Source organism: Mus caroli, unplaced genomic scaffold, assembly GCF_978045245.1.
Source record: "Mus caroli unplaced genomic scaffold, Mus_caroli_1 scaffold_12, whole genome shotgun sequence".
Lineage (NCBI taxonomy): Eukaryota > Metazoa > Chordata > Mammalia > Rodentia > Muridae > Mus > Mus caroli.
The window spans coordinates 52929451-52953944 of record NW_028227267.1 but is presented as its reverse complement, the minus strand read 5'-3'; the positions used below and the strand labels follow the sequence as shown (position 1 = coordinate 52953944).

The 24494-nt window shown below is 41.4% G+C and overlaps 1 protein-coding gene across 3 annotated transcripts in view; it reads right to left on the bottom strand.

The window, feature by feature from the left end:
- Zmym2 (zinc finger MYM-type containing 2) overlaps positions 1–23627 on the bottom strand; it is a 68164-nt gene extending 44537 nt beyond the window's left edge. Inside the window, exons 1-5 of one of the 3 annotated variants that reach the window (XM_085828683.1) lie at positions 23317–23472; positions 22375–22437; positions 10328–10631; positions 9229–10085; positions 830–1112 (exon numbers count right to left, since the gene is read on the bottom strand). In XM_085828683.1, the coding sequence (XP_085684809.1) occupies positions 830–1112; positions 9229–10085; positions 10328–10356 (1169 nt within the window). In that variant the 5' untranslated portion in view covers positions 10357–10631; positions 22375–22437; positions 23317–23472. Of the gene's footprint in view, positions 1–829; positions 1113–9228; positions 10086–10327; positions 10632–22374; positions 22438–23316; positions 23473–23574 lie in introns of those variants that run through there. The other 2 variants (XM_021181757.3, XM_029468740.2) reach the window with 2 other exon arrangements.
- Positions 23628–24494: the final 867 nt, after the last annotated feature.

The following is a 24494-nucleotide window of genomic DNA, read 5'->3' as shown; positions in this document are numbered from 1 at the left end:
TAAACTCTCTATTACAGTATTTAAAACCATGTAAACACTATAGAACAATTGTTTGTGTGCTTAGATTTACTGCAAGAATGAAGCACTAACTCCTTCCCAGAGGTCTAACGGCTACAACCAGCTTCAGACTGGGCTGCTCCAAGAGAGTACAGAAAATTCATCTGATTTAACCCTGTAATATATATCATCTATATTTGCTTGTAATCAGTGAAAACAGCCCCCCCCAAAAAAAAGGGCAGAAGCTGTAGTTCCAAGACTACAAAAAAAGGTACCTGGGTTATGAAACTATAAGCCTTTGATAATATTCAACACAATAAAATACCCAAAACCCAAAGCTTTACCCACTCAAAATAACCACATTCCAAAGATATTGTAAAATGTGGCTTATTATAATACAGAATGTACCATATATGCATTCTGTATCATATATATATGTGTGTGTGTGTATATATAAATATATATATATATAAAACTGTCTAGCATTCTTATATTTAATAATGAATTTAGTGGTAGAGTGCCTCTGTGAGGTGAGGCTCTAGACTTGCTCCCTAACACTGTAAAAACAAAAAATATAAAACTGTAAATATTTACATTTTTCCAAATTTAAGGGATCCATTGGAAATGACATTCAAAATAACTACAAGCACCTAAGACAATCAGACCCGACCATACAAATACGAAGCCCCATCTATAACCAACTTAGACTTGGGCTGCAAAGATTCAAAGTTGCTGACTGTTTTAAAACATGAATTCATCCCCCTCAAAAAAAATTCTAAAAACTTTTATGATCAATATTCAATGGCATGGGATTTGTGAAGGTTAATCTTACTTTTTACACATAACACAGAGTTTCTTTGGAGCAGGTTTATGGGAGAAAGAAGAAAGGCAGGTGGTTGAACAAAAGAGGTGAGCTGATCCTTTTCGTTGGTAAGCTGTCTGCCCCTTCTGTAGAGGTTTTTTGCAGTTTGCACAAGTGACTTTAACTGGTTTAGTGGGTTGTTGGTTCGAGGGCTGGAATATCTGCTTAGGAAGTGAGGCCACTGGTGATAGAGAATCCACCCCTTGTTGTTTCTGGTTACGAGGGAATGATGCTGACTGGGAGATCCAAGAATCTTAAAAACAAAATATATAGAAAAGAATAATCAAATAGGTATTTAAAGACACTGAAATCTATTATAAAAGAAATAGTTTTACACATGCCTGGAAAACTCAAACAGGAGGACTGCCATGAATTTAAGACCATCCTGAGCTCTGAAGTAAGAAACCTGTCTCAAATGTTAATGAATGAAGTAGCAACCTTGCAGAGAAAAAGTGTTTGGAAGTAAGATTGTCTGCTTTCTATAAACAATATATTGTAGTCTTAAAAACACCAAGAGAGGACTGGAGCGATGGCTCAGGAGCTAAGAGCACTGACTGCTCTTCTGAAGGTCCTGAGTTCAAATCCCAGCAACCACATGGTGGCTCACAACCATCTATAATGAAATCTGATGCCCTCTTCTGGCGCGCAGGTGTACATGCAGGCAGAATGCTGTATACATAGTTAATTAATTAAAAAAAACAGCAAGAGTATATAATGTATTATTAGTTTGATTTAGCCATTCTACCATGTATATATATTTCTAATCAACTTGTTCTCCAAGATAAAAATATATTATTTCTGTTTGTCAGTTAAAAAAAAAAAAAAACACAGCCGGGCGTGGTGGCACATGCCTTTAATCCCAGCACTCGGGAGGCAGAGGCAGGCGGATTTCTGAGTTCGAGGCCAGCCTGGTCTACAGAGTGAGTTCCAGGACAGCCAGGGCTACACAGAGAAACCCTGTCTCAAAAAACCAAAAAGAAAAAACAAAATAACAACAACAAAAAAAAAAAAAAAAAAAACCCACACAGGCTCTGAAAGATTGCTCAGATGTTAACTATTTGGCTGCACAACCATGAGGATCTGAGTTCAATCCCCAGAACTCACGTTTTTTTGTTGTTTTCTCTTAAAAGCAAGTCAAGTATGGTACACACACTCATAACCCCAAAACTGAGGAGGCAGAGACAGATCCTCAGGGTTCACTGACCAGCCAGCTCTAGGCAAATGAGAAGACTTTGTCTCAAGGAATAAGATAGACAACGCTTGCAGAACAATACTCAAGACTACCCTCTGACCCCACAGCAATGCACATGTACCTTACACAAACACCCAAGCACATACCACAAACACATACAAATTTAAAGTCATAGTTTGTATTATACTATTTCTAAGATTGGTATGCTACTATTAAAAATGTGTTTCACGAAGCCGGGCGTGGTGGCGCACGCCTTTAATCCCAGCACTCGGGAGGCAGAGGTAGGCGGATTTCTGAGTTCGAGGCCAGCCTGGTCTACAAAGTGAGTTCCAGGACAGCCAAGGCTACACAGAGAAACCCTGTCTCGAAAAACCAAAAAAAAAAAAAAAAATGTGTTTCACTCTTCTCAAAACTAGAAATAGCATAGAATATTAAATATTAAGTGTGCTAATACTGTAACAAAGCACAGTGACGGGCATACAGGAAGCACTAAAAAATGTCACTGGCATGAGACACAAAGTATAAATGTATTTACAAGGAACACATATATCAACATACGGGTAAGCCCTAGGCATGGTGGCACATGCTTTTAATCCCAGCATTTAAGAAACAGAAGCAGTGCCAGGTGGTGGTGGCACACGCCTTTAATCCCAGCACTCGGGAGGCAGAGGCAGGCGGATTTCTGAGTTCGAGGCCAGCCTGGTCTACAAAGTGAGTTCCAGGACTGCCAGGGCTACAGAGAAACCCTGTCTCGGAAAAAAAAGAAACAGAAGCAGTGAGTTTGAGGCCAGCCTAGTCTACTCCAAGACAGCCAGAACTTGTTACACAGAGAAACCCTGTCTCTAAAAACAAACAAAAGAATAAGATATTAGGGCCCTGAACAAATACATGTTTGAGAAGACATAAAACTATTTCCAAACATCTTTTTTAATTTTTTCTATCATATCTATTGTTTGACTCTGCATATGCACATACCATAATCCAAAAATGTCTTTTTCAGAAAAGCTTTCCAGGAGAGGTGAGAGGGAGGGACTGGGGAGGAAGGAGAGGGGAGGCTTTGATTGGGATGTATAAAGTAAATAAATAATTAATATTTTTTTTTAAAAAGGTTTCCAGAGAAAACCTTTCTCAAAGGTCAAATAAAGAAAGCTTTCCAGTGGTGGCACATGCCTTTAATCCCAGCAGTAGGGAGACAGAGACAGATGAATCTCTCGAATTCAAGGCCAGCATGGTACAGAGTGAGTTTCAGGACAGCTAAGACTACCTACACAGAGAAACCCGGTTTCAAAAAAAAAAAAAATTAGCTTAATGCCTGAAGAATAAGTAATATAGACTTTCCTTATATATCAGCTCTTACATCTCTTACATTTCCCCTTCTTCCAGGTTTTCACCTCCCCCAATATTTAAGAACATTTTTGGAATAGGTAGAATGGTGATTAATCATTTTTCTAAACCCTCAGCTTTATATAAAAAGATAATGAAACTACAGTAACATTTTTCCAAATAACACCAGTAGAATTGGTATAAATAGCAAGATCTTATAACTTTCTTTTTTGAGTCAGGGTAGCCTCAAATTCTCTATGTACCTGAGTATAACTCTGGGTTACTGATTGCTCTTGAGTTTAATTCCCAAATGCTAGGATTACAGATTAGCATCACAATGCTAATGTAAGTTTTCTAACTCTTAATCTATCCTCTATTACAAATGAAAACAGCCTAAAAATGTAAGAGCTAATTAAAAACTGTATCAGTCTAACTGCATTTTAGGTTTTGAGAGAAGGATTGGTTTGGGTTTTTTGTTGTTGTTCTTTTGTTTCTTAACAACTTGCAGAAGTCAGCTCTCACACTGGGAGACAGCTCTCCTCTTCCACCACATGAATTCCAGGGATGAGCCTCAAGTGACAAGGGCATTTATTCATTGACCTATTTTGCCAGGTTCTACATTTTTCTTACTTAAGTGAATTTTACATTCCTTTACATAATAAATAAGCAGTATGAGTAGTACATAATTTTATGACCCATCAATATTCCTAAAGAAATAAAACTAACAAATGCATATATTAAAAATAATTACATTTAAAAAAACAGAACTAAGAGAATCAAGAACTGCTGGGCATGGTGGTGCATGGCTTTAATCTCAGCACTTGGGAGGCAGAGGCAGGAGGATCTCTAAGTTCGAGGCCAGCCTGGTCTACAGAGTTCCAGGACAGCCAGGGCTACACAGAGAAACCCTGTCTCGAACCCCCCCACCACCACCAAGAAAAGAAAAAAGAAAAAAAAAAGAGAGAATCAAGAACTTTGATTTAAAAAAATAAATAAAAGAACTTTGATATCACATAAACTTGACATAGTCAAACTTTAGAAACTACTGTAGAGGCTGGAGGGATAGCTCAGCAGTCAAGAACAGTTGGTACGCTTCTAGGACTGGAGTTCAGTACCCAACACCCATGTCAGACAGCTCACAACTACCATTCACTTCACTTCCACTTCAGCTGTGAAAGCTCCGATGTCCCCTCTATCCTCTACAGGCACTTGCACATGTCCATGCACATAACAGACAGGCACATAAGGCCTGTAAAAATAAGATAAATCTTTTAGAAAGAAAAATCTGTTAGGTATTTAAAGGAATGGTATAGAGATTTCAAAACAGTATCTACACGATGTTCTCAGAATTATAGATATTATCAATTATTTTTTTTTAAGATTTATTTATTTATTATATGTAAGTACACTGTAGCTGTCTTCAGACACTCCAGAAGAGGGCGCCAGATCTCATTACGGATGGTTGTGAGCCACCATGTGGTTGCTGGGATTTGAACTTTGGACCTTCGGAAGAGCAGTCGGGTGCTCTTACCCACTGAGCCATCTCACCAGCCCCCTCAATTATTTTTTAGACAGGGTCTCACTATGTGGCCCTAGCTGAAGTGATTGATTCTTCCTAATGGTAACAATTAATGCTATTTGTCTTTTCATATTAATATTGTTAATATACTTATAATGATTAAAAAAAACAGCTATTCTAAAACTAACATTGAGGACAAACTAACTCTGACCACATTTATATCAACTAATAAAAAGCTACAATGAAAAACGTACTAATATATACCTGGTAGTAGCATACATTTGTAAAACTGTTCTGAAAAAACATATGGCAATATATGTCATAAGTCAAAAATGTTCAATCTGGGAATATGGCTCAGTAGTGTCTGTATAGCAAGCTGATCCTGAACACTGCAAAAACCTAAGCATGAAGAAGTGAGATGGCTCAGCAGGTAAGGGCACTTGTCAACAAGCCCCAGGACCTACAAGACAGGAGAGAACCTGACTCCCGCAGGGTTTTGTCTGTGTCCAGGGTAGCTTTATGTAAACTTGACACAACCTGGAGTTGAGAAAAGAGACCCTCAATGGAGAAAATGCCTCCATAAGATCTGCCTACAGGTTAGCCTTAACTACTGACCAATATGGGAGAGCCCAGCCCATTTTGTGAGTGGTGCCATCCTTGGGCAAGTAGTTCTGGGCTACTGAAAGGCAGGTTGAACGAGCCAGGAGAGAGCAAGCCAATAAGCAACCTACTGCATGGCCTCCACAGCAGCTTCTGCCTCCACATTCTAGGCTTAAGTTTCTGTCCTTCTATTCAATACGAAATGGTCAGGACATGTATGCTGAAATGAACCATTTCCTCCTGTTACTACTTTTTGTCTTGGTGTTTTATCACAGAAATATAAAAGTAATCAAGACAGCATGTATGCAAATACATATTTTTTTTCCTGAATCTGTCATGAAGAAGAAAAGTAAATATATATATATATATATATATATATATATATATATATATACATACATACACGGGCATGGTGGGATGTAGGCCTGTAATCCACTCAGAAGGTAAAAGCAAAAAAGATTGGTAATTCAAGGTCATTCTTAGTTACATACTGAACCTAAGTATGGGCTATATAAAACTCTGTCTCAAAAATAGCCGGGCATGGTGGTGCACGCCTTTAATCCCAGCACTCAGGAGGCAGAGGCAGGCGGATTTCTGAGTTCCAGACCAGCCTGGTCTACAAAGTGAGTTCCAGGACAGCCAGGGCTATACAGAGAAACCCTGTTTTGAAAAACAAAACAAAAAAAAAACCAAAAACAAACAAAAAAATAAATAATGTAAGTAATGTAAAAAATAAAAAATGTAAGCACTCTACATGGAAGAAGAACCAGAATTTCATCACCTCGAATGCACATTTAAAAAAAACAGAAACGGGGCAGTGGTGGCACACTCCTTTAGTCCCACCATTTGGCACTTGGGAGGCAGAGGCAGGCAGATTTCTGAGTTCAAGGCCATCCTGGTCTACAGAGTGAGTGACTTCCAGGACAGCCAGGGCTATACAGAGAAACCCTGTCTCGAAAAATCTCAAAAAAAAAAAAAAAAAAAAAACCCCAGGTAGAGTGAGGTGCATCCTTAATTCCAGCACTGAGGTGTACACAGGACGATCCTAGTGCTTGCTGGCCAAAGAGCCAAGTCAAATCCGCTGGCTTCAGGTTCATTTAGAAACCTTACCTAAACATAAAGAAGTGGTTGAGGAATGTAGCCAACAGTGAGCACTGGCCTGTACATGCACATGTATGTGAGAATGCACCCAAAAGGCTCAGAGATTTGAATGCTTAGTCACCAGAAGTGGCACTACTAGAGAAGGATTAGAAAAAGTAGTTAAGTGTGGCCCTGCTGGAGCAGGTGTGGCCCTACTGGAGTAAGTATGTTACTAGGGAGGCTTTGAGGTTTCAAAAGTGCACAAAGTCCAGTCTCTCTGTGTCTACAGATTAAGCAAAACATCCATAAAATAATAAAGTAAATCTAAATAATTTATTTTTAAAAACAAAAAACTATAGTATGTTTCAACTAGGTTAAATTAAAAGAAACAGAAACAGGACTTAAAGATAACTATACATATTCAATTAATAAAAATAAGGGATATTGACCCTTATTCTTTTTTTAGTTATTTATTTTTTTATTTTTTATTTTTTATTTTATGTGCATTGGTGTTCTGCCTGTATTTATATTTGTGTAAGGGTATGAGATACCCTAAAACTGGAGTTGCAGATAATTGTGAACTGCCATGTAGGTGCTGGGAACTGAATCAGGGTCCTCTGGAAGAGAAGCCATCTCTCGAGCCCCTGACACTCATTCTTTCTTAATTATGCATTTTGCAAAAGTTCTTCACTCATCAGATACTAATTTTGAAGTAAATAAACAAAAATAACAGGCTGGAAATATGGGTTCCAGGTTAAAAGTAATTGGCTGCGCTTTCAGAGGACTCATGTTCAATTTCCTAGCACCTACATGGAGGCTCATAGCCATCTATAATTCCAGTTCCAGGGGGGTTCCGGCCTCCTCAAACTCATGGTGTGGATACATACACACAGGCAAATTTTCATACACATTAAACTGATTTTTAAAAACTCATATATATCAAAGAGCACATCACCTACATTTTAGCTATCCCAAATTAATGTTACACAATTCCTAAGTGTTAAAAGTTAATAATAAGGACTGGAGAGATGGCTCAGCAGTTAAGAGCACTGACTGCTCTTCCGAAGATCCTGAGTTCAAATCCCAGCAACCACATGGTGACTCACAACCATTCGCAATGAGTTCTGAAGACAGCTACAGTGTACTTAGATATATATATAATAAAGAAACATTACTAATGAGACTAAATAATGAAGTGAAGATAAACACATAGAAATTGAGGTAGAAAGACATAACTTCATGCAGAAAAGAACAACATACAGTTATTTGTGAAAAGACCAGTTTTTTTTGGGGGGGGTTGTTTTTTTTGTTTGTTTGTTTTGTTTTTCGAGACAGGGTTTCTCTGTGTAGCCTTGGCTGTCCTGGAACTCACTTTGTAGACCAGGCTGTAGACCGAACTCAGAAATCGCCTGCCTCTGCCTCCCGAGTGCTGGGATTAAAGGCGTGCGCCAACACACCCGGCAAAGACCAATTTTGTATGTTGATTTGAGACCTTTTTGAGATAATATCTCACTATAGTATAAGATGCCCTCAAATGTAGCAGAGGATAGCTTTGAATTCCTGATCCTTCTGCCTTCATCTCTCAAGGGCTGAAACTACAGGCATGTGCCACTACAACCAGCTAAGACCAGTTATTATAATATTTATATTTTTCAAAGAGCAAAGCATCTCACAAAAAGGGACCTCCCAATAGTAAAGAAATATTCCAACTTAGCCAGGCAGTGGTGAGGCCTGCCTTTAGTTCCAGCACTTGAGAGGCAGAGGGAGACAGAAGTTGGCAGATCTCTGAGTTCCAGCAAAACCATGGATGCAGAGAAACCCTGACTCAGAAAAGTTTAAAAAACAAAAACAGAAAGAAAAGAAAAGAAAAGAAAAGAAAAGAAAAGAAAAGAAAAGAAAAGAAAAGAAAAGATAAGATACCAACTTTGATAAATAATAAATGAAGAGCTTTTTAAAAACACTGGAAAACATAAAATAAAAAACTAACACTAAATGAGCAATCAAAACAAACACAAGACATGTGTGCTGCCACAGGCCTTTAATCCCAGAGGAAAGTAAATCTCTGAGTCCAAGGTCACCCTGGATTAGGCACCAAGTTCCAGGCCAGCCAATGCTACAGAGTGAGACCCTATCTCAAAGAACAAAGATGGTAACAAGCACAAAGCACAAGGCCTCAAAGTCATCGACTTGACTAAGGTTATGGGGTACCGGGTACAGTTTTTGCACGTCAATCATCCCTTAGAATAATTTAAAAATGAAAACTGTGTTTTGCTTTCTTCAAAAGATAGGAAATAAGTCAATTCTTTAATAAAAACATGAAAAACATGCAGAAAAATAAGGGAATAAGTAGAATTTATTGTACAATGTTTTTAAGTATGTTATTAATCTTTTTGTTCTAATTTACATGACATTAATATTAGCAAAAAGCAATCTATAAAATATGTTAAATTTATACAGTATTTTTAATTCATTAAACAAAATTATACTGCTAATATTCTACTTCACAAATACTATACGCAACAAATTCAAACTTTAATGTTAACAAAATTAAAACATTTTCTATAGGACACCAAACAACAGTTTTATTTCAATGAAACAAGTATCCAACGAAATATTAAATACTTCATTTTTATGAAGTAAAATATGACTTCTTACCAGGATTGTGATGAGGTGCAGACTCCCCATTCTGAAATACATCTCCTGCAACATTCATCCTACCAGGATTAAAAGGTCCTACTCCAGCCTTGGTCTGTGAAGTTAGAGATGGGGTATACGTTTGTATATTCACACCAAAGTTACTGGACTGAAGTCCGTTAGAGCCATCTCCCAGGTTGGTGTTATGCAGTGATGTTACATGAGTAATCATTAAGTTCATGTCTCTCCCATCAGTACTTTCTAGCTGGCCATCACTCACAGAGCTTACGCCTGTTTCTAAGGTTGTAACGTTAGCAATCTGGATTTCCGAATCTGGTTCTGTGGTAATACCACTGTTACTCATTCCTGCATTTACTTTACTTCTTGAAAAAGTGGAACTGGAGAAATCCACATCATTAGTTCTGTTTTTAGTTTCAGAAGGTCTCCTTTCAATAAAATTTGAGGAACTCTTCTCTTGTCCTTGATTTGTTTCCATGTCCTCTTCATCGTCAATAACAATTGTCTCGCTTACACTGCCCTTTTGTGGGGCCAACTCTTTCGATGAAGGAAGAATTTTGGGATCGTTTCCTTGTAGTTCTTCATTTTTTGAAGATGTAAATGTTATGGGTCTTTGATCAGCAACCAAAGGTGCAGAAGATGGAGGAGGTTGTACAGGTTCAATAAAAACAACGTCATCATCATCGTCTACTGATGAGTTCTGAAACTTACTAGCTCTAGACACTAAAGGATTAGGTGGGCCACTGAATGAGTTGCCTACGTCCGTGAGACTGGTTGCCATGGCTGTGCTTCCTAGTAAGACGGGAGTTTGATCAGTCAGCTCTAACGTCCCCACTGAACTCGTGTCCATGCCAAAGAACCTGTTCAGGGAAACCAAACAACATAAACCTGAGTCTGTGATTTCATTTTTAAAGACGATTTTCAGTAATCATGCGTACCACACTTCCACTACCACTTTCTAGAGATACACTATTTACTCCACAAAGGTTACCCAAAATGTAAATCGTTAAGTGTCAACTGAAACTCCAAAACTAACATGATAATATGAAAGCAAGGGGTCCACATCAGGTATTCCCCCACCCCCTTGAGACAGAATCTTTACCTGGAACTGACTTTTTGGTCCTTGGACATTCAGAAATCTCTTACTAGTTTTTCACAACCACGCAGTTTAAAAAGGTTAGCAGGTGCTAGGGCTTCCAAACGAAGGTTGGTACTACTGAGACTTGATCTGATGCCAGGCCAGATTTTGCTTTACCTGATTTTTTTAAATTAACATTTATTTTTATTTTTATTTATGGTGTACTGAACGTATGCCACACGTGTGCATTTATCCACGGGGCCAAAAGAAGGCATCAGATGTCCTGGAGCTGGAGTGACAGGCAGTTGTAAGCTGTTCAACAAGTCCTCTGAAATATAGGAAACAATCTTAACCACTGAGTCATCAATACTTTTCACCTCAAGTTTTAAATCTCTCACTTAATAGAGTTCACCAATTTGATTAGATTGACTGGATAGCAAGTTCCAAAGATTCTGCTGTGTCTCTTTCCATTGCTAGGATGACAGATACACACAGCTTCTTATGTGGGTGCTTAAACTCAGGTCCTCATGCTTGCATGCTTCTACAGCAAGCATTTTCTCATCTAGGCCATCACCCCAATCCTGGTTATATAAATCCTAAAAGCCTGATTTAAAATCATAAAATACAAAAGCTAATAGGATAGAGGACATAATTGAAATTATCACTTCAACTAATGGGTGACAGGGGTAGAGAATGTGTTCACTGTTTATCATTTTCCTAATTTTTATATCACATGATTTTCATCTTTTAAGATGTATTTATTGGTGGGGAGGGGGACCCTTGGCTTTTATGATTGAGATAAGGAGGGACTTGCAGTTTGAGGTTACCCTGAGACCAGGCTAGTTCCATTGTGGCTAAGGCTACACAGAAAACCCAGTCTCAAAAATCAATCAGTAAAGATAGAGAACAATAAAAAAAATACACTTTATAGAAAAAAATGTATAATTGATAGTCAAAAACTTTACTCCAAAACACAGCTGAAAAGTATAAATTGAGTAACCATTAAGAAGAAATCAAAAGATTTACAATGAGAGCTGAATATAATAGAAGTGTTCAACAGTGCTAATATCTTTACAGTGGAATACACTGACAATTCACAGATAAGCTTGAACATTCCTACTAACTGGGAACTCATAAATCATCCCATGACTTTGTGAATGAAAGATCTTCATTCTAAATTTACTTTACCTCTTTGGTGTCAGAAGAAGCAAAGCTATATACCAGGTGCTATATACTATTTTTCCTTTAATTTAAATTTCTTTTAAAGACAATTCAGGTTTAAAAGATATATGAATGTTTTATTACTCTATGAACTATAATCAGGAGGAAATTTAATTATAGTTAATTTACTATCACTCATATTGAGCTAACAATTATCCATGACTTGCTTAACTTTATGAAATCCAAGTTCAAGCCCAGCATGAGCAACACAGAGACCCTGTCTCAAAATAAAAACAAATTATCATCATCTTCTCCCTTATAAGCTTACCAAAGTGAAAGCCTATCTCAAATGTAAAAAAAAAAAAAAAGAAAAACAAGAAAAAGAACACTTTCCCCTTTAGAAACCTACCTAAAAATTTTATAAGTACCATAAAGGAATCATAGAAGGCAAAGATAAATTTTTTACAACAAAAGAATACCAGCCAATGTGTTTGCTGTACCTGCTATAGTTCCCAATAATTATAAATTTAAAATTAGTAATTCCTAATAAAATAGAAAAATTAGTTGTAAAATATTAATGTATCAAAACAAAATATCAAATAGAATATATTTAAAACACCATTACAGAATTATGAGAATAATCGTTTATTATCACAGTATAGCACAATTCTGGAAATAATATCCAGTAAAAATATCAGGTAAAGGGGGCTGGTGAGATGGCTCAGTGGGTAGCACCCGAATGCTCTTCCGAAGGTCCGGAGTTCAAATCCCAGCAACCACATGGTGGCTCACAACCATCTGTAACAAGATCTGACGCCCTCTTCTGGAGTGTCTGAAGACAGCTACAATGTACTTACATATAATAAATAAATAAATCTTAAAAAAAAAAAATATCAGGTAAAGATGTAAGAGTGCTTGCTTATCTCAGGAAAACCCAGGCTCTATCCTCAGCACTACAAAAACCAGGCCCACTGTCAACATGCCTACGATCCAAGCATTGTAGAGCAGAAGTGGGGCTCCAAAGTCTTCTTGGCTATGCAGTGAGTTTGAGGAGTACATGAACGAACAAGAAGTGCTGGGCGTGGTGGCGCACGCCTTTAATCCCAGCACTCGGGAGACAGAGGCAGGTGGATTTCTGAGTTCGAGGCCAGCCTGGTCTACAAAGTGAGTTCCAGGACAGCCAGGGCTACACAGAGAAATCCTGTCTCGAAAAAACAAAAAAGAAAAAAGAAAAGAAAAATCTTCTCAAATCAATAAGGAACAAAGAAAAAATAACAAAAGCAGCACACTAAGCCTAAATTCATAATGGAAGAAAAGGAGGAGGAGGAGGACAATTACTAAAATGGAAAATAAAAATGGAGGTGTCATTACTAACTTTACAGAAATAGAATTTTTAAGAATAACACAAGCAAGTCATATACCAAACTGGATAACAAAGATAAAATTTCAAAAAAAAATCCTTAAAATTCACACAAAGGAAAAATATGAAATTTGAGTAGACAAAGTTAAGTCAGTAATCAGAAACATCTCAGCAAAAAATAAAAAGTAAAGTGAGGAGCAGGAGGGAGAGACTAAGAGATGGCTCAACAGTTAAAAGCACTGACAACCATCCATAAAGGGATCCGATGCCCTCTTCTGGTCTGGCTTGTCTGGTGTGTCTGAAGACAGCCACTGTGTACTCATATTCATAAAATAAATATATCTTAAAAATAAATAAGTAAATAAATTAGGACAGATAGCTTTACTTATAAATTCTATCAACATTTCAAAATAACCAACAACTCTTAAACCTCTCCTAAAAATAATGAAAATGGACCCAGGCTGTCTTGGCACAGGCCTTTAATCCCAACAGGGGCAGGCAGATCTCAGTTCTAGGTCAGCCTAGTCTACAGAACAAGTTCCAGGACAGCAAGGTCTACACAGAGAAACCTTGTCTCAAAAAACCAACAATGATGATGATGGTGAGGCTGGTGGTAGTGGTGATGGAGATGATGAAGAACAAGAACAAAAAGAAAAGGTGAACATTTCCAAACTCCCGTTTTGAATCCAGAATTACCTGGATATATATAATTCTAACAAGCACTTTATAGGTAACTTAAGTTACTTTGTCATCTTTGCACAACACTAGCCCTGAAAGGCTGAGTAAAGACACTAATCTGCATATCAAACTCCAGAATAGTCAGGACTACATACAGAGGGACCCCATGTCAAAAAACAAACATACAAACAACAAAAAGACAGATTCAGAAGTCCTTAACAGACAAGTGAGTAGGTAAATCATAAAGAATATGGTATACAAAGGATATTCCAGCATAAAAAAATTCACAGGAAAATGGATGAACTAGAGGAAATCATAGCCAGTGGTTACAGAATGTTCATCACACTGTGGACCTCAGAGTGTGCTATTTACTGGAAAAACCTGTCTCTGGCTGTGGTATGGCTCAGCCTTAGCACGCACCTTTAATTTCTCTAGCTTGAATACAGACAAGCCATTAGTACACACTTTTAATACCAAACAATGAAGTAAAGTTAGTTTGTAAAAGAAAGCACCCATGTTTGAAAGTGATGTCTAACTGAGTGGCAGACAAGGTTACAAATCAGAGAAAGATGTGACAGACTCGGATGTGCCCAACTCTCACGAGAGGAGACAGAAAAGGAAGCTCTTTTAGGAACAGTAGAGAGAGAGAACAGTTGTACAGAGATTACAGAGAGACAGAGAGAACAAGCTAGACACATGTGAAGACAGAATGAGAGGCAGAGAATGAGAAACCAGAAGATTAGAACATATTAACAAAGTTAGTATGAAGCCAAGCAGAGAAATTCAGGAGACACCAAAAGTAAAGCCAGATTAAATCAGTCAGTTTAGAAAAGAGTTTAGGAGCCGGGCGTGGTGGCACACGCCTGTAATCCCAGCACTGGGGACGCAGAAGCAGGCAGATTTCTGAGTTTTGAGGCCAGCCTGGTCTACAAAGTGAGTTCCAGAATAGCCAGGGCTAGCTAAACAGAGAAACCCTATCTCAAAAAACGAAAAAAGGAGAAAAAAAAAAAAAAACTAGAAAAGAGTTTAAGCAAAAACAGCTTAGTTAAACTAGCAAGCCAGAGTTCAGAAAGAGAAAGGGTGAACTTGTTCAGCAGTAATTCTCAGATACTGAAAACATTCTAGGCCAAGATTAGATTACACAGAGGCTGGAAGCTTCCAGGACTAAGCCCAAGTTAGCAGAGGGAGACAGCTTCCAAGACAACAACTATGGCAGGAGAATAAAAGTTACTTTTACAGCCAGTCCTGGGCTTTCTTTCATATATGGAAACTGGAAACAAAAAGCAGAAAGATGGCCTGAAGGGGGAAAAAACTCGAAAAATTGGTCTTTCATTTATACCATACACAATCTATAAATAAATCTCAAAAAGAAACAAGATCTAAATAGAAGTCAACTAAAAAACTCTGAGAGAAAATTTCATACCACTGGATTTGTCATTCTGGATACCACCAAACAGTTAAGGAAAAAACACACTTAACTGTTCAAGTTCACAATAGTGTGTGTGCAGAGTATTACCAAGGAAATGAAGACAAGGGAGAGAGAAAATACCTCCGAATCAAAAATCAACAAGGAAAGAGAGGGAGGTAGGTGTAGGAAGGTAAATAGGTGGAACTAAAAATGAACAGAGTACTTAAATAAAACATTTTGCCAAAGACACACAAATGACTCATAACCAAATCAAAAGATGGCCCATTATCAGTCATTAGGCAAATGTATATGAAGCCAAGAAATCTCAACTTGGTGGCCTACTATCTGTAATGTCAGAGCTCTGGAGATTGAGTGAGTGTTTCAGGCCAGCCTGGGCTACATTTTGACGTCTTAAAAAACTATCCAAGGCCGGGCGTGGTGGCGCACGCCTTTAGTCCCAGCACTCGGGAGGCAGAGGCAGGCGGATTTCTGAGTTCGAGGCCAGCCTGGTCTACAAAGTGAGTGCCAGGACAGCCAGGGCTACACAGAGAAACCCTGTCTCGAAAAAACCAAAAAAATAAATAAATAAATAAATAAATAAATAAATAAATAAATAAATAAAAATAAAAAACTATCCAAGATGCCGGGGCCTAGCAAACACAGGAGTGGATGTTCACAGTCAGCTATTGGATGTATCACAGGGCTCCCAATGGAGAAGCTAGAGAAAGTACCCAAGGAGCTAAAGGGATCTGCAACCCTATTGTTGGAACAACATGATGTACTAACCAGAACCCTGGAGCTCTTGTCTCTAGCTGCATATGTATCGAAAGATGGCCTAGTCGGCCATCATTGGAAAGAGAGGCCCATTGGACTTGCAAACTTTATATGCCCCAATATAGGGGAATGCCAGGGCCAAAAGAATGGGAATGGGTGGGTAGGGAAGTGGGGGGCGCTATGGGGGACTTTTGGGATAGCATTGGAAATGTAATTGAGGAAAATATGTAATAAAAATATTAAAAATCAAAAAAAAAAAAAAAAACATTTGGCAACTGTTACTTTGCATTCCGTTAGAAGAGTTTATCCCATTAAACATTGTATAAATGGAAAAAAAAAAAAAAAACTATCCAAAAGTCAGGCATGGTGGTGCACACCTTTAATCCCAGCACTCGGGAGGCAGAGGTAGGTGGATTTCTGAGCCCGAGGTCAGCCTGGTCTACAAAGTGAGTTCCAAGACAGTCAGGGCTATACAGAGAAACCCTGTCTCGAAAAACTAAAAGAAAAAAAAAAAACTATCCAAAGGACCAGCAAAATGGCACTTGCTAGTGCTTGGTGACAAGCCTGACCACCTGAAACACACAGAAGGAGACAATCATGGAAGGAGAGAATCAGATCCATTACAAGTCAGCTGTCATTTCTTTGAAAAACTACCATTAATTAAATGTGCAAGCTTTCTACTCTACTCAAGAGTATGTCCTTCAAAATATTCCATAATGTTTGCCACATATGCAAATACATGTTTGTTTGTCTGTTTGTTTTGCGGTTTTTTTGTTTGTTTGGTTGGTTTGGTTTTGGTTTGGTTTTGGTTTTTTTGAGACAGGGTTTCTCTGTGTAGCCCTGGCTGTCCTGGAACTTACTCTGTAGACCAGGCTGGCCTCGAACTCAGAAATCCAACTGCCTCTGCCTCCCGAGTGCTGGGATTAAAAGGCGTGCGCCACCACCGCCTGGCTGTAACTTTTTTAATTACTGAAAAGAATGAGGGGGCTGAAGAGATGGCTCAGCGGTTAAGAGCACTGACTGCTCTTCCAAAGGTCCTGAGTTCAAATCCCAGCAACCACATGGTGGCTCACAACCATCTGTAATAAGTAAGATCTGACGCCCTCTTCTGGGGTGTCTTAAGACAGCTACAGTGTACTTAGATGTAATAAATAAAACTTGAAAAAATTTAACAAAAAAAAAAAAGAATGAAAAAAAATCCAATCTCCTTAGCACTGTTGAAAATGTAAAATAACGTAGCTATTTTTTACCAAAGGAAAAAAGATATATAGTTCAGCTGGTAAAATCCTCACATAGTATAGATAAAACCCTGAATCTAATCGCAGCATAAACCTGGTGTGGTGTTCCACACATGTAGTTCACCCTGAGATAGCAGAAGCCACAAGATCAGAAGCTTCAGTAATCTCAGAGGCAGAGGCTGCCGGATCTCTGAGTTCAGGGCCAGCCTGGTCTACAGAGCAAGTTCCAAGCCAGAAAAGCTCTACATTGAAATTCTGTCCAAAAAGAAAAAAGAAGCCAGGCATGGTGGCGCACGCCTTTAATCCCAGCACTCGGGAGGCAGAGGCAGGTAGATTGCTGAGTAGGCCAGCCTGGTCTACAGAGTGAGAACCAGGACAGCCAGGGTTACACAGAGAAACCCTGTCAAAAGAGAGAAAGAAAGAAAGAAAGAAAGAAAGAAAGAAAGAAAGAAAGAAAGAAAGAAAGAAAGAAAGAAAGACACAGAGAGAGAGAGAGAAAGAGGAAGGGGAAGGGGAGGAAGGGGAGGACAGAGGAAAAGGGGGAGAGAGGAGAAAAACAATCCAGCGAGCAACATTCCTTCTTGGTTCCTGCTCTGACTTCCTTCAATGATAAACTGCGACCTACAAGTATAAAATAAATGAATCCTTTCCTCCTCTAAGTTGTTTTTTGATCTGTGTTTTAATCACAGCAAGAGAAGAAAGATAGAAACTGTGTCTGAAAAAAATAATAAAATACAAACAAACCACAAATCACACCATGTGATCAAGTATTTTTGGTACCTGATCAACTTTCTAACACTAAAATGGAATTTTTTGTTGTTGTTGTTGTTGTTTGTTTGTTTTCTAGACAGGGTTTCTCTGTGTAGCCCTGGCTGTCTGGAACTCACTCTGTAGACCAGGCTGGCCTGGAACTCAGAAATCCGCCTGCCTCTGCCTCCCAAGTGCTGGGATAAAAGGCATGCGCCACCACTGCCTGGCTAAAATGGATTTTTAATGGTGAACAAAAAGTATTTTAACTTCATTTTAAAACTAATTAAGTTTTTTTAAACAATTTATTTATTTTGATGTACATTGGTGTTTTGCTGAATTATATAGTATTTCTTACATTTTTTTTTTTTGTCTGTGTGAGGATGCCAGATCCTCTAGAAGCAAGTTATAGACAGTTGTGAGCTACCATGTGAGTGCTGGAAATTGAACCCAGGTCCTCTGGAAAAATGGTCAGTGCTCTTAATCGCTGAGCCACCTCTCCAGTTGCTAAACTGATATGCTTTTAAACAAAATAAAAGGTGTGCTATAATTCACCCTTTAAGATGATCAACTGTCTTTTTACCATGAATTTAGCACAGGCACCAATGAAGATGCACTTGCTATTTCTATGTTCAAAAAAAAAGTCAATTATTTTAAAACTAAAATATCCAACCAGGTACAACAAAATTGTCTAGATTATACACAAAAAAATACATGTAATGTTACTCTGTACCTCATTCTTCAAACTTATGCATTTATCCAGCAGCAATTGTTTTCTCACTGGCAACTTTATAAGTTGCATGTACTTAGATCTTCACAGTTTTTGGATCTGAGTATGTTCAGTCTAAAATCCTTGTTGTATACTGTTGCAGGGAGTGCAGGCAATCTATTTCCTAATGAGAGATGGTCCAGAGAGACAGTCTCTCTCACTCTCTCTGACTCTCTCTCTCTCTCTCTGTTTCTGTCTCTCTCTCTTTCTCTCTCTCTCTCTCTCTCTCTCTCTCTCTCTCTCTCTCTCTCTCTCTCTCTTAGGGTATCAAGATACCACTAAGGTGCATCGCACATAAAATTCCAGCAGGATAAGAAATTAGTTTGAGCTTTCCTTACAATACCTAAAGACATACAGATTCTTAAGATTTCTTATAAGTGCCATTTAACATAATAAACTATATGTTGATGTTATCAGTGAACTGGGGACAGATATCTAAGCATAAAGAAACTATACCACATCTTTTGACAACAAAGAATTATATAGTATTTCTTACATTTTTTCCTATCACAGTAATACCAGTGCATGTTATATGAGCCAAAGATTCATTTTGTCACAAGAGCACTGTTTGTATACTTCTGTACCTCAAACAAGCAAAACAGAGTAAAAGTCTACAAAATAAATCCAATTATACAAATTTACGGTCTGACAAGCTCATATTCATGCAAGCTGGAAATGTTCTATATCAGCTTCTGTGGAGGACCAAAGTGACTGACAAAGGACTGACAGAGTCAGGCCATGTCCGGGGGCACATACCTATAATCCTAGCACCAAGACTCAAGCAGGAGAACTGCTGTAAAGTCTAGGCCAGCCTGAGCAACATTTACACACACACGCTCACGCACGCACACGCACACATACACACACTCACACCCCTCAAGACTGTCTCAAAAAACAATCAAAAAAACACCACTATGAAAGAGAAAGGCTGGAGGGAGGCTCAGCTATTAAAGGCTAGGCTTACAATCAAAAATCTAAGAAGAGGGAGGGAAGATAAGTTAATCATTCATGAAAAAATAACAACATCCATATGAAAGGTCCTGAAATGCAATATAAGAATGACTTAATTCCTAAAAGGACTTCACACTCATTTGAGGTTTATTTTGTTTTTTTTTTTTTTTTTTTTTGGTTTTTCGAGACAGGGTTTCTCTGTGTAGCCCTGGCTGTCCTGGAACTCACTTTGTAGACCAGGCTGGCCTCGAACTCAGAAATCCGCCTGCCTCTGCCTCCCGAGTGCTGGGATTAAAGGCGTGCGCCACCACGCCCGGCTTTCATTTGAGGTTTATAGTCGAGCTAGGCATTGAGGCGGACACCTGCAATCCCAGTACTTGGAAGGCCGAGGCAGGTGTATCTCTCTGAGTTTGGGCCACCTTGGTCCACAAAGTGAGTTCCAGAACTATATGGTAAAACCTCATCTCCAATAATAATAAAGTTCCTTCAGACATATACTGAAAAAAATTATACTGATACAAACAGCCTATACTGGTGTTGAAATAAGGTGGTAAAAAATCTAAATGAAGCAGGTCATAGTGGCACATTCCTGTAATCCACCAACTAGAAAAAGAGGCAAAAAGAATACCCCCAAAGAAGGCTGGAGAGATGGCTCAGTGGTTAAGAGCACCAACTGCTCTTCCGAAGGTCCTGAATTCAAATCCCAGCAACCACATGGTGGCTCACAACCATCCATAATGAGATCTGATGTCCTCTTCTGGTGCATCTGAAGACAGCTACAGTGTACCTAGATATAATAATAAATAAATCTTTTTTTTTTCCTTAAAAAAAAGAAGACGACCCCCAAAGACATCATGTGCTACATAGTGAACTCAAGACCAGCCTGGACCATAATCCTAGTCTAAATTAAATAAATAAATAAATACCAACTGTTAACTATTCACCCACCCCTCAGAGAGTTCCTCTATGTCGCCCAGGCGATGCTGGAACTCACTCTATAGACCAGGCTGGCCTCAAACTCACAGATTTGCTTCTGCCTCCTGAGTGCTGGGATTAAAGGTGTGCACCACCACCATCTAGCACTTTCTATTTTTTTAAAAAAAGAACTGAACAGGATTCAAGCACTTTTTATGCTTCCACTTCCAAGCAAGAAAAGGTTATTCTGACTACTCAGTTTAAACTTGAGATCTCCAACATGAGAATCATCAAGTACAGTCCAGCTGCTGATGGTGGGCTCTGTCGTCACATTGCTTTGTGTTCAGAACCTGCTTCACTAGATACTTCCCCTTATCCTTCTACGCCTAATTCTTCCTCTGCAAATTCAGAGTAAAAACAGTGTTCAGAAGGGAAAAATATTAGCTATACTACCAAGTTCTCCTGTGGATTAAATTACTTAATACAAGTTTAAAACGTTTAACACTGGGTTGGAGAGATGGCTCAACAGTTATAAAGTACTTGTTCTTACAAGGTTCAGTTTCCAGTACCCACACAGTGGCTCACAACATCCAATACCTTTTTCTGACATCCTTGGCCACGAAGTACATGTATGTCACACATACATTCACACAGGTAAAACAATCATACACATTAAAAATAAATCCAAGCCGGGCGTGGTGGCGCACGCCTTTAATCCCAGCACTCCAGAGGCAGAGGCAGGCAGATTTCTGAGTTCGAGGCCAGCCTGGTCTACAGAGTGAATTCCAGGACAGCCAGGGCTATACAGAGAAACCCTGTCCCAAAAAAACCAAAATAAATAAATAAATCCAAAGAAACCATAAGCATCTATACTTATAACACACCTTTAAAAGTTTACAAGTAGCCTGGTCTACAAAGTGAGTTCCAGGATAGCCAGGGCTACACAGAAAAACCCTGTCTCGGAAAAAAAACAAAAAACAAAAAAGTATACAAGTAACAACAGGAGCTGTACTGGGCTCAAGAGTAATATTTGGGACTAGAACTGTAGCATAGTTGGTGAAGTGCTTGCTAGCGTGCAGGAAGCTGGGTTTGATTCCCAGCACCACATAAATATAACAAGAGGACACAAGTCATAGCACTTGGGAAGTTGAGACAGAGGGATCACAAGTTCAAAGTCATTCTAGGCTACGCAACAAAAGTTCAAGGTCAACCTGGGATACATTAGATGCCATCTCAAAATAAGTGATAGGGCCTGCGAGATGGCTGAGTGGATAGAGGCGCCTGCTACATGAGCCTCACAACCTGAGTTGGATCCACCGAGCCGATTAGACAGTGAAGGGTAGAACCAACGCCAAAAGTTGTCCTGACCTACACACTGGTGCTCTGGCATGTGCACCAACACAAACACACCATGCACTCACACACTATAAAAATTTTTAGAAATCTATAAAAAGCGTGACATAATAGAGAACTGGTCAACACCAGAGATGAAAGACTAAGTAGAGGACTGCACAGGTCTAAGCAGCATCTACTTGGTAAGATGAAAACAACAGATGCAAAGAACATGAAAGATCTAGAAACACATCCACCTTCATGGTCAGATTCTGTCACTCAGATCAGGCATAAAAAGTTAAGCAGCTCTCCATAGTTGTCCATTACCAGAGGTCCATTAACCATGATGACAAGAAAAATGTCAAAAATGGTTGCATGCACTTCAAACCAAGTAACATTAATTCCCACTCTGTAACTCTAGAGGGCACCAGAAATATGCCCTCCTTCCCAACACCCCTCCTCCCCACCGGTAACGTGAGCAGCTGCAGAAGCCCGTCGTCTGGTTGCTGAGGTTGGTATTGCAGCAGCAGAAGCGATGTCTGCAGCGGTGCAAACAGCAGCGCCCACTCCCAGCTGCCTCACCAGGCATCACTGGAGTTTCTCCCCGACAGCAGCTGCCACCCAAGAGAAGGCTCCTCCCCTTAAGAACAACCAGGAGGGCCAAATCCTATAGCTGAACCCCTATAATCCAACCATGTCCTCTGTTAATAAGCAACAAATTAGAAGAAAAGGACTCACAATGGTGTTTTCCTCACTTTCTGCCAAAGATGCACCAGATAGGGTTGAACGAAATTTCTGGTCCTGGGATAAAAGAGAAGAGAGAGAAAGAGAGAGAGAGAGAGAGAGAGAGAGAGAGAGAGAGAGAAGAGGAGAGAGAAATGGATGAACACCCAATCTGGTAGGAGCACCAAGCCGATTTCACCAGGAGGAGGCAGAGAAGGGACTAAGGGGTCAAGGAGGTTTGGCCCTTCTATTATTACCCCAAAGCCCACGCAAAACGGCCTACTACTTACTACCCAAGTGGAGTGAAATATTTTATTTGGAGCCAAAACCCATGTGTAAGCCTCAATCTGCAGGGAAAGGGACCTGAGGGCACCAAGCCTGCTATGGGGTAGGGAGGGGGAAGGGCAAACATTGCCCCGACGCCAGCAAGGGACTTGTACTCCCTCGCAAGTATTACCACCACCGTTATTCCAGTCAAACTCAGCACCAATTTACAGGTAAAAACCAGTTTATGTCAACGATGGGCTGATATTGCCCATATTTGCCCCAAGCAGTTGCCCTAGGCCCGAGGTTTGCCCCCCCCTGCAGTCCGAGACCGGCAGCGCTGCCTCCCCGTCCGCCATTAGAGACCCAGCCAAACAATACGTGAGGAGCAAGAGCCGCGCAGCACAGCGCCGGGGAGGAGACCAGCGACGAAGAGGACGCCGCAAGACTCAAAAGGCACCCCTTGCCATCGAAAACTTGGGGTCTCGGTTGGACGGACAGGGTGGGAGTGCGGCCCACGGGCGGGAGGGCCAAAGAGCCCCTCCCCGACCCGCCCGCCCGCCCGCCCGCAGCACAGAAAGGAAAACACCCCGCGACCTCCGGCCGCTGCCGCCCGCACCTCGAGGCCCCCGCGCCTCTCGCCCCCGGCGACCGCCTCACCCAGGCAGCCCTGCCGCGCCCGCGCTCCCTCACCCCTCGGGCCGCACGCGAAGCCGCCCTGGACATCAGCGCGGCCCCCAGCGCACCCTCAGGCCCCGACGCAGCGGCGGCGACACCGGCCGCCGCGGGCTGCTAAGCCCGGCTCGGTGGGAGGCTCCCGACGCTGCCCTCACCCATCTCCGCCTCCCCAGTCGCCCCCGCCTCCGCCTCCTCCTCCCGAGGCTGCGCTGCTCCCAGCCACCCCCACTCTCCGCGGCCCTCGACAGGGAAGACGGCGGGGAGAAGCCTCACCCGGTTCTGGCTGCGGCTCCGCGGAACGAACCTCCCCTCCCCCGGCCCACCCCCCTTCGGCGACACGCACAACTCCGCTCGGTCCAGTCCCGGCTTTAGCGCTGGTGAGGAGGAGGCAGAGGAGGCGGCCGCACGGCGGGGCCCGGGGAGGCCCCGCCCTCCGCACGCTCATTGGCTGCTGGCGTGGGCGGCACGGAATGCCTCGGGCAGGTTCCATTGGCCCAGTCGGCCTTCTTTCAGGACCCTCCTCGGTGAGGTAGTCACGGCGGCTGTCCATCAGATCTGGGCCACGCCCTCAGGCCTGCCGGCCCTCCCCCGTGCCGCCAGCCGCGGGCTGGGCCGGCCCTCCCTCCCTCCCTCCCTCCCTCCCTTCCTCCCTCCCTCCCTCCCTCCGTGCCCCCGCCCCGCCCCCACTCGCGGGGTCCGCCCGGGTCAGGAGCCCGAGTGGCGCGGCCCGCAGTTCGGCTCGCACTTCGGCCCTGGGGGCGGGCGGTCTTCGTCGAGGCTTCCCGTGGGCCCGGGATCAGGACACTGGGTCTCGGCTTCCAGACGGTCGCCGCGGCCCCTTGCGACTCTGCTCGAGGAGAGACGCGGCCTCGATGTCCGGGCGTCCTCCCTGTCCAGGCCCCCAAGACCCCGGCGACTGGCGAGCCCGGCAGTGCCTGCGACGGACCGAGGGGGCGAGCCCGGCCGCGGCCGCAAGGGGACTGGTGCGCTGGCGGCCGTGCAGGCGCTTCCACCTTGCCTGGCCCGTGGGAAGGGTGTCCCACCTCCGCCATGGCTGCGGCGGGAGGAGACGTCGGCCTCCATTTTGTGGGATCTGTTGGGAGAACTTGGGGCCCATCAGAACCGAACCCGTGGGGACGAAAAACTTGGCCCGGAACGAGCCCGATCGCGCTCTACCATAGGCCTTGTCCTCG